Source organism: Panthera onca, chromosome C2 (assembly GCF_046562875.1).
Source record: "Panthera onca isolate mPanOnc1 chromosome C2, mPanOnc1 haplotype 2, whole genome shotgun sequence".
Taxonomy (NCBI): domain Eukaryota; kingdom Metazoa; phylum Chordata; class Mammalia; order Carnivora; family Felidae; genus Panthera; species Panthera onca.
The window spans coordinates 12429801-12444481 of record NC_138347.1 but is presented as its reverse complement, the minus strand read 5'-3'; the positions used below and the strand labels follow the sequence as shown (position 1 = coordinate 12444481).

At 40.1% G+C, this 14681-nt stretch overlaps 1 protein-coding gene across 1 annotated transcript in view; it reads right to left on the bottom strand.

Annotated features, from left to right (window-relative positions):
• PAXBP1 (PAX3 and PAX7 binding protein 1) overlaps positions 1-14681 on the bottom strand; it is a 34658-nt gene that overhangs the window by 2717 nt on the left and 17260 nt on the right. Inside the window, exons 9-17 of the mRNA XM_060640401.3 lie at positions 13204-13303; positions 13001-13116; positions 10993-11192; positions 9776-9920; positions 8988-9109; positions 7881-7957; positions 7325-7391; positions 2939-3085; positions 802-956 (exon numbers count right to left, since the gene is read on the bottom strand). Coding sequence (XP_060496384.1) covers positions 802-956; positions 2939-3085; positions 7325-7391; positions 7881-7957; positions 8988-9109; positions 9776-9920; positions 10993-11192; positions 13001-13116; positions 13204-13303 — 1129 coding nt within the window. The remainder of the gene's footprint in view (positions 1-801; positions 957-2938; positions 3086-7324; positions 7392-7880; positions 7958-8987; positions 9110-9775; positions 9921-10992; positions 11193-13000; positions 13117-13203; positions 13304-14681) is intronic.

The following is a 14681-nucleotide window of genomic DNA, read 5'->3' as shown; positions in this document are numbered from 1 at the left end:
CAGCCCAGGTCATGATCTCACAGTCTGTGAGTTCGAGCCCCGTGTCGGGCTCTGTGCTGACAGCTCAGAGCCGGGAGCCTGCTTCAGATTCTGTGTCTCCCTCTCTCTCTGCCCCTCCCCTGCTCATGCTTTGTCTCTCTCTGTCTCAAAAATAAATAAAAAATTAAAAAAAAAATTTTTTTTTTTAAATTCTTTCAAATTTACTTGTTATTCTTACTTTTTATGCTAGAGATTTGTCCCAAAATTACAGGAACATCCAAGACAAGGTCCCCAAAAAGCTACAATGGTTCATTTATTCACTCCTTCTTTGCAACCCCTGACAAAAAATATGTACAAGCCGCTCCCCCAAAATCATGAGGGATGACCTTCAGTCTATGATATGGATACCAAAAAACTCAACACAGAACACAAATGTCCCCAAATTGGCATATCATCTTTAATACACTTTAAGTTTCAGTGACTGGCTTTTTGAGGGTTTACATCTATATAACGAACCCCCAGAGATTAAGATCCAGGACATTCCAACAGCCTGAAATCTCCCCAATTCTTCAAGGGAAGAGGCAGAGAAAACATTCAATCTCCTTAGGGATGCTACTTACTGTCATAAATAACATACTGAAAAAAGCTTAGGTGAAACACAAAAATGGAAAATGATGTGTTTTTGGTAGGTTTGCCAATACAACATCAGTGTACACAATTTAAAGTAAAATACAAATGTGACTCTAAGACATTTTCATAATAAATGTGACAAAAACTAAAGACTCTAGGTCACCATTTCATTCAACAATCGCAAAAAATTACCTTGCATTTCTTTTTTCCACATCAGAACATCCGATACTGTTTCTGTAGATTGTGTCTGCTAAGTGCACAAGGTATCGACAGAAGTTTTCTAACTGAGAGATAGTTCTTTCTCCTTTCAGATTCATGAACCACTGCTTGGGGAAACAATTGATTACCTATGAAGAAGAAAGATGTAAAATGAAACAGAACAAAATAAAGTGTCTAAAAGCTGATCCCAGACAACGGGTATAATGTACGTAAGTAGCAGGCAGGCTGCTGCACTACATACAGCTAATCACTTGACAAGGGAGATCCTCTTAAACCCGACTTCTCACATTAGCTATCCAAACACACCTGAATATATCTGTATTTTTAGCTTCAACAGATTGGTACTCAAAAACGATAAATAACCTCCAGTATTTAATTAGGGACATAATATTGACAACACGATTGCTTCACCTTCCTGTCTTCCAAGAATCCCTAAGTGAACTGAACTGTCCTTTTATCAGCAGCTTTTGATATAACAACATGTGTGGCATAAACATCATATCGTAAGCCTCCCCATCCGGAACGACTCGGTGAGCAGGCGTCCATGCTGGCCCAGAGTGGGGTCCAGACTGCATCGTACCAGAGGCTGGGGGGCGGGGGCAGCTTAGGGCAAGAGCCTAAGCAAGGTGAACAGGGCAGTGTCAGTACTAAACTCAAGCAAGGTGAGGCTGATCCCCATAGGGGAGAGGGTAGTGTACTAGCAGAATTCAGTCCGGGTGGGTAGAGAAGGTTCCCCACTAAGGAACCCAGGGATGCTTGGAAAAATGAGTGATTCCAGAGCTGGCACTAAGCAAGGAGAACATGAGCCTGGAACAGCAAGTGCCAGAAAGCAAGAAAATGCTCCCTGAAAATGAGACGACATGCTATAAGGTCACAGACGTCAACAAGGGGCTCTAATGAAGTCTGGGAAAGCTTCTGCCAAAAATGCGGAATTTGAATCCAATCATCAGAGAATATCAAACAAAGCCAAACTGAGGGTCACTCTGCAAAATAACTGGCACATCATCTTTAAAAGTGTCGAGGCTTTATAAAGGCCAAGGAAAATCGAGAACTCTTCCAGATTAAAGGAGACTAAGGAAGACATGATAATTAAATGCCAAGGATGATCTGGGAATTTCTTTTGCCGGTGATGTGATACTTCGGACATAACTGACAAAACCTGAAGGGTCTCAAAGATTAGGTGACAGTAACAGATAAGAGATGTTGACAGTGACACTGTAATTATGTATAAGAACATCCCTGTCTATAGGAAACGGACATAAAAATATTTGGGACAGGCGGCTCTCATGTCACAAACTGACTGTGACATAGTTGAGGGAAAAAACTTTGTATTGCACTTTCAATTTTAACTTTTGAATTGCTTCAAAAAGTATTTTTTAAAAAGATCCCATTGGAGGTACCTGGCTGGCTCAGTCAATAGAGCATACAACTCTTGATCTTGGGGTGGTTAAGTTTGAGCCCCACATTCGCTGGGTGTAGAGATTACTTAAAAAAATAAAATCTTTAGGGGCATGTGGGTGGCTCAGTCAGTTGAGCGTCCGACTTCGGCTCAGGTGTTGACCTCAGGGTTTGTAAGTTTGAGCCCCGCATCAGGCTCACTGCTGTCAGTGTGAAGGGAGCTCCCTTTGGATCCTCTGTCCCCCTCTCCCTCTGCCCCTCCCCCACTGGTGCTCTCTCCCTCAAAAATAAAAACATTAAAAAAAATCTTTAAAAAATAAATAAATGAATGTGTAACCCCCACATATAAAGCAGAAAAAATATTAAAATGATTTCTTAAACCAGAGAGCCCGTTTCTTTAATAACATTCAAAACAACATTCACCCAACCGTTAAAAATTAATTATCCTGAAATTACAACTTTTATTAACACCTACAAAATGACATAATAGATGGAAAGAAGAATAAATACAAACATAACTATACACATTTTTATGTAAAAAATGTTAAGGGGGTTCAGAACTACTGGGAGGCAGACTGACTGTCAACATTACACCAAGTTCAATAATCAAAGGGGTTTGCTTAAAATTCTAAAATCTCTCTTCAAACAAAGGAAACTTAATTCATTCTCATTTATATGCTTTAAAAACTACAATGTGTGTCATTTAACTCACATTTTGGGCTTTTTTGATGCTGTCATCTCCATATTCTGAATTCTGAAAAGCCATGAGAATGTATCTATTTAATAAACCATCTATTGATAACTCCTGAAGAGTTTTATTCGAGAAAATGCCGTACCACTGAAGAAAATTCCCTAATAGCTAGAAAGAGAGAAAAAAAAAATTATTTTCCTCCAGATCAAAATATAACTGACACATAACATTGCATGAGGTGTACAACATAATGATTTCACAGAAGTATATGCTGTATTGTAAAATAATTACCACAGTAGTATCTTTCACCTAATTGTTAATTTTTTCCCATGTGATGAGAACTTAAAAAAAATTTTTTTTAAAAATGTGTATCTTTATTTTTGAGACAGAGCCTGAGCAGGGGAGAGGCAGAGAGAGAGGGAGACACAGAATCAGAAACAGACTCCAGGCTCCGAGCTGTCAGCACAGAGCCCGACCCGGGGCTCGAACTCATCAACCGCGAGATCATGACCTGAGCTGAAGTCAGATGCTCAACTGACTGAGCCACCCAGGCACCCCCCCCCATGTGATGAGAACTTTTAAGATTTACTCCCTTAGCAACTTTCAAATATACAACACATTATTAACTGTAGTCACCATGTTGTACATTACGTACACAGAATTATTTTATCTTATAATTGGAAGTCTGTACTTTTTGACCCCTTTCACCTAATGCCCCCAACCTGGACTCCTCACTTCGGCAATCACAAATCAGATCTCTGTTTCTGTAAGTCTGGATCTTTTTTTTTTACAAGAAGAGAAACTATTGAGGAGTTAAGCAACTAAATTAAGTCAAAGAAACTAGAGTAAAACACACCTTATGAAATACAGTGGACCGTGTCTTGCCAAAGTACTAATAAACAGTTTTAAAGGGTCCGAATATTGCCCCGAATGACTGAAGATCTGAATCTTAAGCTTTAATTAAAATTAGCGAATTATAATGTAAATAGCCACATGGAGCTAGTGGCTACTGTACAGGACGGTGCAAAAACAGAACATCTTCCATCATAATAGAAAGTACTACTGGGCAAGTACCGATTCTTAGATAAATGTCCTCCATTCAAAATCATGCTTAAGTGAGTCCCACAACCATCCTCAAAAAGGACAGAATGCATTATTATAAAATGGGAGTCCCCAGCCCATCCCACCATAAAAATTCCCAAGTTTCTCAATATTTCTCATCTCTATAAATGTTAACATTATCCAACCACCTGATCAGGCCAGGAGCTTGGATGTCATTATTCCCCTCTCCCTCAAGTTGTCTGACCTCACCTCCATCCATTCTGCCCGTTTCTCTCAATTCCTGTTGCTACCCCCCAATCTAAGCTGCCATAATCTCTTTCTGGACCCTGCAGTTACTCAAGTGATGATGAGCATATGCTCTGGAATAGTCTTTCTCAAGCAGGGTTCTGTGAGAGAACTAAAACCTACAGAAAATGATTTGAGTGACCCCTTATTTAATTTTCCCAAGGATGGTACATACCATTCTAGAATCATGCACAATAGAGGACTATCTAGCACAATAGAGGACTCAGGGCTTTAGTGACTGTTTCACAGAACCCGGTTGAGAAGAGCTGCTCATCAGTCCGACTGGCCTGAGTTAGACCCCATTTCTACGGTGAACAAAGGAATGATCCTGGGCAGGTTATTCTGGGCCTAACTGTCCCATCAGTGGAGTGGAAACAATAGCTCACAGGCTGTTGTGAGGAATCGACAAGATAAACGATACAGGACGTAGCACAGTGCTCCGTACGTGGTACATACACGATAAACTTTCATTAGTACTATTCTTCCCAGCTTTGACCATTAGCCACACAACAGCCAAAGCAACTTAAAAATGGCAATCTGTCCATGTCACTTCCCTGCTAAAAACCCTTCCATGACCCACACTAATTTTCAACAAAGGTACACAAGCAATTCAATAAAGAATGGACAACCTTAGCATTATTTATAATAGCCGAATTATGGAAGCAGCCCAAGTGTCCACTGATGGATGAGCGGATAAAGATGTGTGTACACACGATGGAGCCTTATCCAGCCATAAAAAAGGATGAAATCTTGCCATTTGCAACAACACGGATGGAGCTAGAGAATATGATGCTAAGCAAAAGAAATCAGCCTGAGAAAGACAAATACCTATGATTTCACTCATAAATGGAATTTAAGAAACAAACAAGCAAAGGGAAAAAAAACAAAAACAAAAACAAAACAACGGAGAGACAGAGACAAACCAAGAAACAGACTCAACTACAGAGAACAGAGTGATGGTTACCGGAGGGGAGGTGGAGGGGTGGGGATTAAGGAGTGCATGTATCATGGTGAGTGAGCACTGAGGAACATACAGAATTGCTGAACCACTATATTGCACACCTGAAGCCAATATAGTGCTGTATTTAATTATACTGGAATTAAAATAATTTTTTTTAATTTAAAAAAGAAGAAGCCTTTGAAAAGCCTTTTCAAACCAACAGTTCTAGAACAAACAAACTTCAATCCAGGCCCCACATCCTATATAAAAATTAACTCAAAAGGGATCGGAGGCTTAAATGTAAATCCCGAATCTAAGAACAACCTAGATGAAAAGAATAGGAGAAAAACTTTGTAGTCCTGTGTTAGGTGAACATCTCTTAGATATGACACCCAAAGCACAACCCACTCAGGAAACGGTCATAACCCGGACTTAATCAAAACAGAATTTCTGTACTTTGAAAAACTGCTAAGAGAATGAAGACAAACCACATGCTAGGAAAGAAAAACTCTTTGCAAATCATGCACCTGATAAAAAATTTGTATCCAGAATACAGAACTCAAAGCTGAGTAAGACATTTTTTTAAAATGAGCAAAAGATTTGAACAGAGGCTTCACCACAGAACACACATGAATGGCAAATAAACACATGAAAATCTGCTCAACACCATCGGGCATTAGAGAAATACAAATTAAAACTATTAAAAGGACACCACTATACATCTTGTAGAATGACTTCAAAGAAAAACAACCCAAAACTGACATGGTCTGTGGTGAGAGTGAGGGGTAACTGGGTAACGTTAACGTATCGCTGATCTGAAAAAACTGCTTTGCCTAGGTATTTACCCAAGCGAAACGTAAACTTACATATCCAGAAAAAACCTGTATGCAAATGCTTACAGCTTTATTCATAATCACTCCAAACCAGAAACAATCCAGTATTCCTCAACTGGGGAATGGATTTAAAAAAATACAGTGGGGCTCCTGAGTGATTCAGTCAGTTAAGCATCCAATTCTTGGGTTTTGGTTCAGGTCACGATCGCACGGTTTGTGGGTTCGAGCCCTACATCGGGCTCTGCGCTGACAGTGCAGGGCCTGCTTGGGCCTCTCTCTCTCTCCCTCTCTGCCCCTCCCACACTCTCTCTCTCTCTCTCTCTCTCTCAAAACAGATTAATAAACTTAAAAAAAAATACAGCAACTTGTGGCATATTCACCTTACAAAGGAATACTACTTGGCAAAAAAAAAAGAAATAATCTGCCAATAACACATGACGACACTGAGAAATTTCAAATGCATTGTTAAGTGAATGAAGCCAGACTCAAAAGTATTCCATAAATGATTCTATTCATAAGACACCCTTACAAAGACAACCATAGGACAAGAAAAAGGAAGGGGTCGCCATGGTGCAGGGATGGTGTCAACTACAAAGGGGCATGGGAGATTCGGGGAGATGGCAGGAGTGTTACGCATCTTGATCTGGGTGGTGAATACACGTCTATATGTAAATGACAGTGCCTGTATCATCCGGACAGCTCATCTCCTCCCTAAGTCCAGCCCTCGTGGACTTGTCTCAGTTTTCCCAGTGTGTGCTGCTGTCTCTCATCTCAGTGCCAACTCCTATCACCTAAATACCACTTCCTCAGAGTGGTGGTAGAGGATCTTCTGTGACTCACTAGTCAAGGTTTCTGTGCCTCTTGTCATATGCTCCCTTACTTCCTTGAATTTCTCCTTTCACGATTCATCGCACCTGAGATAATACTTGTCTACCACCAACTGTGCTAGATTACAAAAGCTCCACGAGCCTCCACTTCTAGCACATTCAGTGCTATTTTTCCCAACTCCGAACAGTAACTGGTGTTCTCCTTGCTGAATAAATTAACTGTGGTTTAGCAAGGCAGTTTGCTGGCTGGTTGGACCTTGCTTTCGAACTCAGAATGCATCTTCTCATGTGGAAACATCAAACCCGAATAAACTTTTGGAACAAAACTAATTTAAAATGGAGTTTGGATACAGACATCGATCTAAGTCCATAGAGTTACTTAATCAAATACCAAATTACTTTTCAAAGTATAGGAGTCAAACAAAATCTGAAGTCTTCTGGAGAGCCCAGAGACACATACCTTAACTGAAGACCAAAACTGTCGTTGAAAAAACAAATAAGGCCCAGAATTTTTATTTTCCAAGACACTATGAAAAAAGAAACATGAGCAAACATATTGTAAGTGCTATCTGATTCCTAGAAAAGATTTCTACAAGTAAAATAGGTGAACAAAAGAATTAACTTTTCAAATTTCCAACTAACTATTCCAGAAGATGGTTTAAAAGAAAATGGAAATATATTTTGAGGCAGAAAGGGAGAACAAAAAGCATTACTTGCTTTATTCTGCTTAAGGGAACAATTTCTCCACTGAGCTAGTGTCTTTAGGCTGCAGATTTACACCAAACAGGTAAAGTTTATTTTTCAAGCTACCTTTAGTTTTTCTAGAATTTAAGAAACCTTCTCTGAAGATAACGGAGAAGATCATCTTTTTAAAACTTTTTTGTTTTTAAAGTAGGCTCCCTGCCCAACGTGGGGCTTAAACTGAGGACCCTGAGATTAAGAGTCACACACTCTAGTCACTAGCCAGCCAGGCACCCCCAATATTATCATCACCCTTAATGTTAAGAGTTACTTACTTTTTGGGATATAAGGGCATGAATACATCATCATCTAAAGTTCTCCTCATTCTTAGTAAAAGTGCTTTTAGGTATACCTAAAGAATTAAAAGCAGATCACACATTTTAAGAAGGGTTATGATAAAAGTTAAATTTTAAGAAATAAAAACAAGCCATATTCTAAAAATTTTTTTTTTCAACGTTTTTTATTTATTTTTGGGACAGAGAGAGACAGAGCATGAACGGGGGAGGGGCAGAGAGAGAGGGAGACACAGAATCGGAACAGGCTCCAGGCTCCGAGCCATCAGCCCAGAGCCTGACGCGGGGCTCGAACTCACGGACCGCGAGATCGTGACCTGGCTGAAGTCGGACGCTTAACCGACTGCGCCACCCAGGCGCCCCAAAACAAGCCATATTCTAAATCATAGGATCAAGTATTCAATTTCGAGTAAACCGTCTTCTCCAATTTTCTCCCTTTTCCCTGCAAGCGTTAAGGTCTTTAATACTCCCTACTCTTCATTTATCCCTCAACTACCAAGCAACGAAGCCACTTAGAAATCTACAAACCCTTGAAGTCTACCATATTACTCAGATTTAAGATCAGACACGTAATCTGGTTCTTCTCAAAATGAAGTCAGTGAAAACAAGATAAAGAGCACCTTTTCCGTGTCTAAATAGCACCTAAGAATGTCCAGAGGGATGGCGGCAATCTGAAGTTCGGAAACTAGTTATATAAACTACTATAAAACCTTGTGGTTTTATACGCTGCTCAATGTTTTAGCATTTTAATCATCAACTGTTACCCGTCCTAATAGTTTTACATTTTTCTTTTTCCATAAAAATGCAGTTTTTTTGATTAGTGGGGGGTGGGGCAGTGAGGAGCAGCAGAGAAGAGCACAGGTGGGAAGCTACCTGGACTAATGACATCACCTTGCCAGAGGGATTTAAAAGCTACAAACTGTGATCTCAAATTTTGTACATTTCAGGCCATAAAGGACCAGATGGCCTGAGGGAATCAGATTTTCTGGCAAGGCTTAGAACATAACCACTCACTCCCTCAACTCTTGCTCATTTTTGAAAGGAGAGGGGAGAAAAAAACCTTCCACTGATAATAAAGAATTAAATTACCTGTGTATTTTTGTTTTCTGCATTCACTACTGAAGGATATCCGTTTATTAATTTTAATGTAATCCCAACCATTCTTGAAGTCTGTGTTGTAGAAAAAGGGTCCCACATATTTTCAGCTATTACTATTAAGAGAAAAGTAAGGTGTTGAGATACAGAAGTAGATTGCAGCCGACTTAAATCTGCTGTCAAGCAGTCTTCAACTTACAAACGCCAACCCTGATTTATTTTTTCTCTCTCTAGAGTATAATAAGCCCCAGTCTTCTTTGTCCTCTTAACTGTGGGAACCCTGAAGATTAGGCACATGTGGGGAGGGCATAGATTCATTCTATTTTCTGCTGCTCGGTAATAATAAAGGGGAGGACTTCTAAATCCTAGATGTCCCAGCATCAAGAATTCCTAACCAAACTTGAATCTTATTTTTAATATTTTAAATAGGTTCCCATACCAATGATTCCTAATCTTTTTTTGAGAAATTGATAGAAGTAATGAAGTTGCTCCCAGGAAAATAAAACCCATTCCCTGCCCTCAGACTATGTATTCAGGTTTGCTTCATTTTGCCTCTCTAAAATTCATCTATGAATCCATTACTGCCTCCAACGCCAGGCCTACCCCAAAGTGGTCTTCAACTACTCGGTTAAGAGACATCCACCCTTTAGCCTTCTCTGGGCCAGGTGGTTATTTTATCATTTGTAATTATTACTTCTACGAGGAAACACACTCTGGTTAAAATTCTTCAAGACAGATTTGAAAACCCAATGTGTTTAAATGTTCAACTGAGATATCCCTACCTGTTAGTTTAGGAAGAATCACCTTTTCCACAATTGTAGGCAACAGTGCAACATCTACATCATCTTTCTCTTGCTCTCGTTCTTCACAACCATAAAACAGCAAAGATTCAAACCACAGCATGTTTTCAAAGTCACGACATTTTGCCTAGAAAAAAACAACATTAAAAAGCTAAACACTTAAAACAGTTGCTGTTTCTGCTTCTAGCCATGATAAGAACAATAGGAAAAGGATTTAAGCTTCAGTCGTCAACAACTAAAAACTGAACAAAATCTATGAAACATCTATTTTCAGACACTGGACCACAGGCAGTACAGGACCGTGACCCCTGAAAACAGAATCAAACGAGTGAGCCCCTGGTGGGGGGTGCAGAGCAGTCTTGCTCAGTTGCGGAGGCAGGAACTAGAGTTCAGGGAGGCGGAGACGGCCAGAAGCTATGGGGTGGAGGAGGGAGCTACCCAGAAAAAGAACTCCAGAGCGCACACAAGTCCCCTTGAGCCTTTGCTGTATACCAAGGCACACGTGCACAGGGTGAAACTCCACAAGGTCCGGCGAAGAGCGACCGGGAGCTGGCGGCTGAATGGTTCCCAGAGCTCACAGTTTTTTCAGTTTCCAGGGTGTCAACCTCAGCCCTCTTTGCCCTACAGTTGTTGACACATTCAACCCAGACAATCTCATTCATGCCATGCCTCCGTCCCCATGCTGGGAACTTCCAAAACTCTTTCTTAAACAGGACCACTGAACACATATAGGCACTTCTCGTCTCCTCCCTTACGTACATCCCAGGCCGACAGGTCCTACTGATTCCACCTCCTAAACGTATCGGTTTGTCTTATCCTCCCAATTTTCCATGACCACCCAACTTAGTTCAGGTCATTTCACACCCTCCTCACTAATCTTTCCCACGAGGTTCTAAGTTTTTCTAGGATCAAAGGACCAAATTCTTAGTGTTCATTCACGTTCACATCCCAGTATCACTACATGCAACTTTAGCTGACCAAGAAAAGCACTGTATAGAACTTGAAAGTAATAAACAGCTCTCTTGAGAAGGAATAGAGATAAAAAACCATGACTCTACACCCAGCTGAATTTGTATTATAGCCCTGTGCCCTATCTCCCCTGAAAAGTATTTTGCTCCAACTTACATCTGTAGCTTTGAGATTAAAATTACCCAGGCATGGTGTTATATTGTTTTCTAACAGTGACACAAGCCACTCACCTCAAGAGGAGTCCAAGTGAGAAGCTGCAGCCGTATGAGGGGGTTGAACAGCTTTGGCAAACAAAGGCCGATATAAGCATCCTTATAGGACAGATAGTATTTTGAGCGCCATGCTTCAAATTGGGATTTAATGCAGTCGATTGAATAGAAACTTTCAAGGACGTCTTCAAAAACCTTGCTGGACTCTTTCGAAATGCGATCTAAAGACAACAATAACAACAAACAAAAACCCGAGAGAGAGCCGTAACTTACAATGTGGTAGGAAACTCAGAGTTCAGTACTTTCCACATTTTCTTTGTAGCCTGAGTATCAGTCAGGCTCATTAACAGAGGAATCATTAGTAATTGCAATTTAACAAAAGGGAGGAACGCAAGTTTAGGTTTTCGAATGTCTGTTCTGCAAACCAGAGTGCGGGCAGTCTTAGCTTTGCAGTTCCCAGATGTACCATTTCCTGTTCCTAGAGTTTAGTTAAATACCACCAGTCCCCCAACGAGTCAATCCCCATTTCAGTTACTACAGTAGATTAACCGTGAGTAACTGCGTGAAGTGCAAACTTTGCTCCAAGCTCTTCATTCCACAATCACCGTATAAATATCAGAAGTGCATCACAATCAGTGAACGATCATTTTCACTTCTTTCAAGGCCTGTGGGTGACTGTGAGAACTGACATGGACAAGTATCAAAATGGATGCTAGATCTTTAGGTGGAAAGTGATTTGATGCTGCTGAAGACTTGGGAAAGGGGAATCTTTTAATGGTGAGACCGAACTGTGACAACCTAATTCTCAAGATGGATCTTAACATCACTAATAGCCGGACAATCTAACATCTGTCATCTCATATTGTGCAATACGCAGCAGCATCCTGTATGAAGTATTCTTGCCAAAACAAAAGCTTAACCTGAATCTAATCAAGTCTTCAGACCTAAATGCCAGTTTACATAGAAATTCGGTGAATCGAAAAACAAATTAATCCATGAGAAACAAAATGTTGGAAATTCTGCAAGGTAAGTGACCCGGTCTCTTCAAAAACTTAATGTCTTAAACAAATAACAGAGGAGTGTATATGCGTAAGGTACTCATGGACATTCATTAATCCTAGGGAAAAAAATGGAACAACCAAATGCAGGGCATGAAATCTGGTGTGGTTCCCAGTTGAAAAGACACAACCACCCACAAAAACAGTCCCAAGAGTTTTATTTCGGGGGAGCTGCTGCTAAATAAACACAATATTAAGAATTTTCAGTTAAACATGCTAAAGTGCTGAAAGGAAAGTATCATGATGTGTAGGCTATTTTCAAATGATTCAGCAACACACACACACACACACACACACACACACACACACACCCCCAAAGAATTAAGGCAAACTTGGTTTGGTAAGAATTGTTGAATCTGGGTGATACACACATGGGATCACTGTGCTATTCTTTCCAGTTTCTCTATGTTTAAACATATTCACTATAAAAAGGTGGGAGAAAAAGAAGCTTCTCTAACTAAATTCCAAATGGCCTGCAGCCAACATAATTCCAAATAACCACAACCAATGGCAGGAAAGGAAGATTCTTCTAGAAATGCCTGGCACATAACAGTACTAACCATTCCCCTTGGGTTGAAATTATTCGGGACTCCCCAAATCAGGAGTTTCTTTCAGGGCTGAGTGTCCTACTGCCCAGCTCTGCCTCTCCAGGACAGGCTGCATTAGGGCTATCCTAGGATCTGACTTTTTTTTTTTTTTTTTTTTGTCACTTAAAATTCTACAATTCTGGAGAGTAATATCGTTTTATTATGCAAGTACTAAATAAACTCCAAGACAAGGTGTCACCACTAGTTTTGAGAATTCATCATGATATTCGGTTAATAAAAACGGGTGCCTATTTTTACAATTAAGAAAAAAGCGGCTGATTCTAACGCAGAGGCCACAAAACTCCAAATCATCTCGTGGCAAAAACCACACCGAAGTAGAAATCAAACTGGCAATAAAACGTCATTTCCAAATAAATGTCTAACCTTTTTCCAGGTTGAAGTTCGTAATATCTGTGGACGTTTCTTCATCATCACTGGAAAGGCCTTCGAGGTGATCGGCCATCTTACCGGTCTGCTCTCTGGCTTGTCTACGACGAGTCCTAAATAACAAACAGCAAGTTCCCAAACCAGATACAAGAGGCTCCTCCCTTTGCAAACGAACCAACGGCAAGCGTTTTGAGAATTACCTCCTGGCCTCCCGTTCTGCAATCCTACGTTTTGCATGCTCTTGATACAGTGCCCGATCTCGCCCGAAGGAATCGAGATTTGGTGCCATCAGAGCTTTATCTGTAAAACAACAACAGTGACAATTAAAAGCCTTCCTTCAGCAATCTTGAGGAAAGAGTTTGCACAGAATAAGCCATAATGATAGACTGTTTGCTAATCTCAACAGCAGGCTTCCGCAGTAACTGGTAAACCAGATAGTTTTCTAGTTTAGAGCAAATCTCAGTATTACTCTGTGTTCCCATGAAAAGGAGTAGAAAAAATAAACAGAGAGTTCAACAACCCTATGTAAATACGACTGGGTTTAATCACTATTTTTGTATCTAAGTAACAGAACTAGTTGACGCTATCATGATGACCAAATAAATTAAAAACCAAAATTACCTGTGCAAAGAGAAAATTATAGATTACTTTTTTAAGGAAGGAATTAAGCATCACATGTCTAATGGTATGACAGAAAAGAAATCCTGGGTAGGAAGGATGAGAAAACAGCTCTGTTTCAGGAGTTTGAGAATTTATTCTATTTATTCTAATTCTGCTGTGTAGACATTCTCTACTACAATTTTTAGAACAAGGGCAGGATCAACATGGTAGACTGAAAACCGCATCTGAACAAGACTAACATACTTTCTCGAACACTCTTTCAAAGCAGAATTATTCCTTTTTTTTGCCTATTTTCTGTCTCTTTTTTTAGCTTTCTAGGGCAATATTCTAGTTTAGCTTCCACCCTTCCAATTTAAATTTATTGATTTCAGTTACCATATTTTTAATTCCTAAGAGATGGTTCTTATTCTTACAATATTCCCATCTCTAGGGCACTTTCTACTATCTCTCGAAGGATATCCATTATATTTTAAATTTTCTTCTGATACCTGCATTGTTTTTGTTTCCTCGGTCCCTTTGGTTCTATTGCTTGTGTTACTCTCTTTGTTGATCCTTAACTACCTGATGTGAAAGGAGACTGGAAGTTCTGTGGACAAAGGTGGGAGGTACCTCACAGAGGCATCTCCATCTGAACACCGGGGAGAAAGTCAACTTTCTTGTTGGGGGCTCCCAGATGTTAAGTGTCTCAAGCTTTCTCTGGACCCATTCTCTTACTCCAGTGAACAGTCCTCTAATCTCCTGCCCAGGGTAGAAGGAGGAGTGGGGGAAACATCTATCTGCAATAGTTCCCTCAATTCTACGTTTGTTTTATGAAGATACTCTGTAAAACACGGATGGTAACAGAAGCAGACAAGCTAAGGGATAAGATGTGGGGAAAGTCATACATCAAATAAAAGACATCAATTTAAGGCTTTTGAATTTGTTTTCCCCTGATATCAGAGACGTGCCGCCAACAGCGGCAAAAGAAAACACCAACCCCCAAGTTAGCCCTCTGCTTCAGTGTATCCTATCTTAGACCCTACTATTTTTAAAAGTTGACTTTCTGGGTTACTCATTC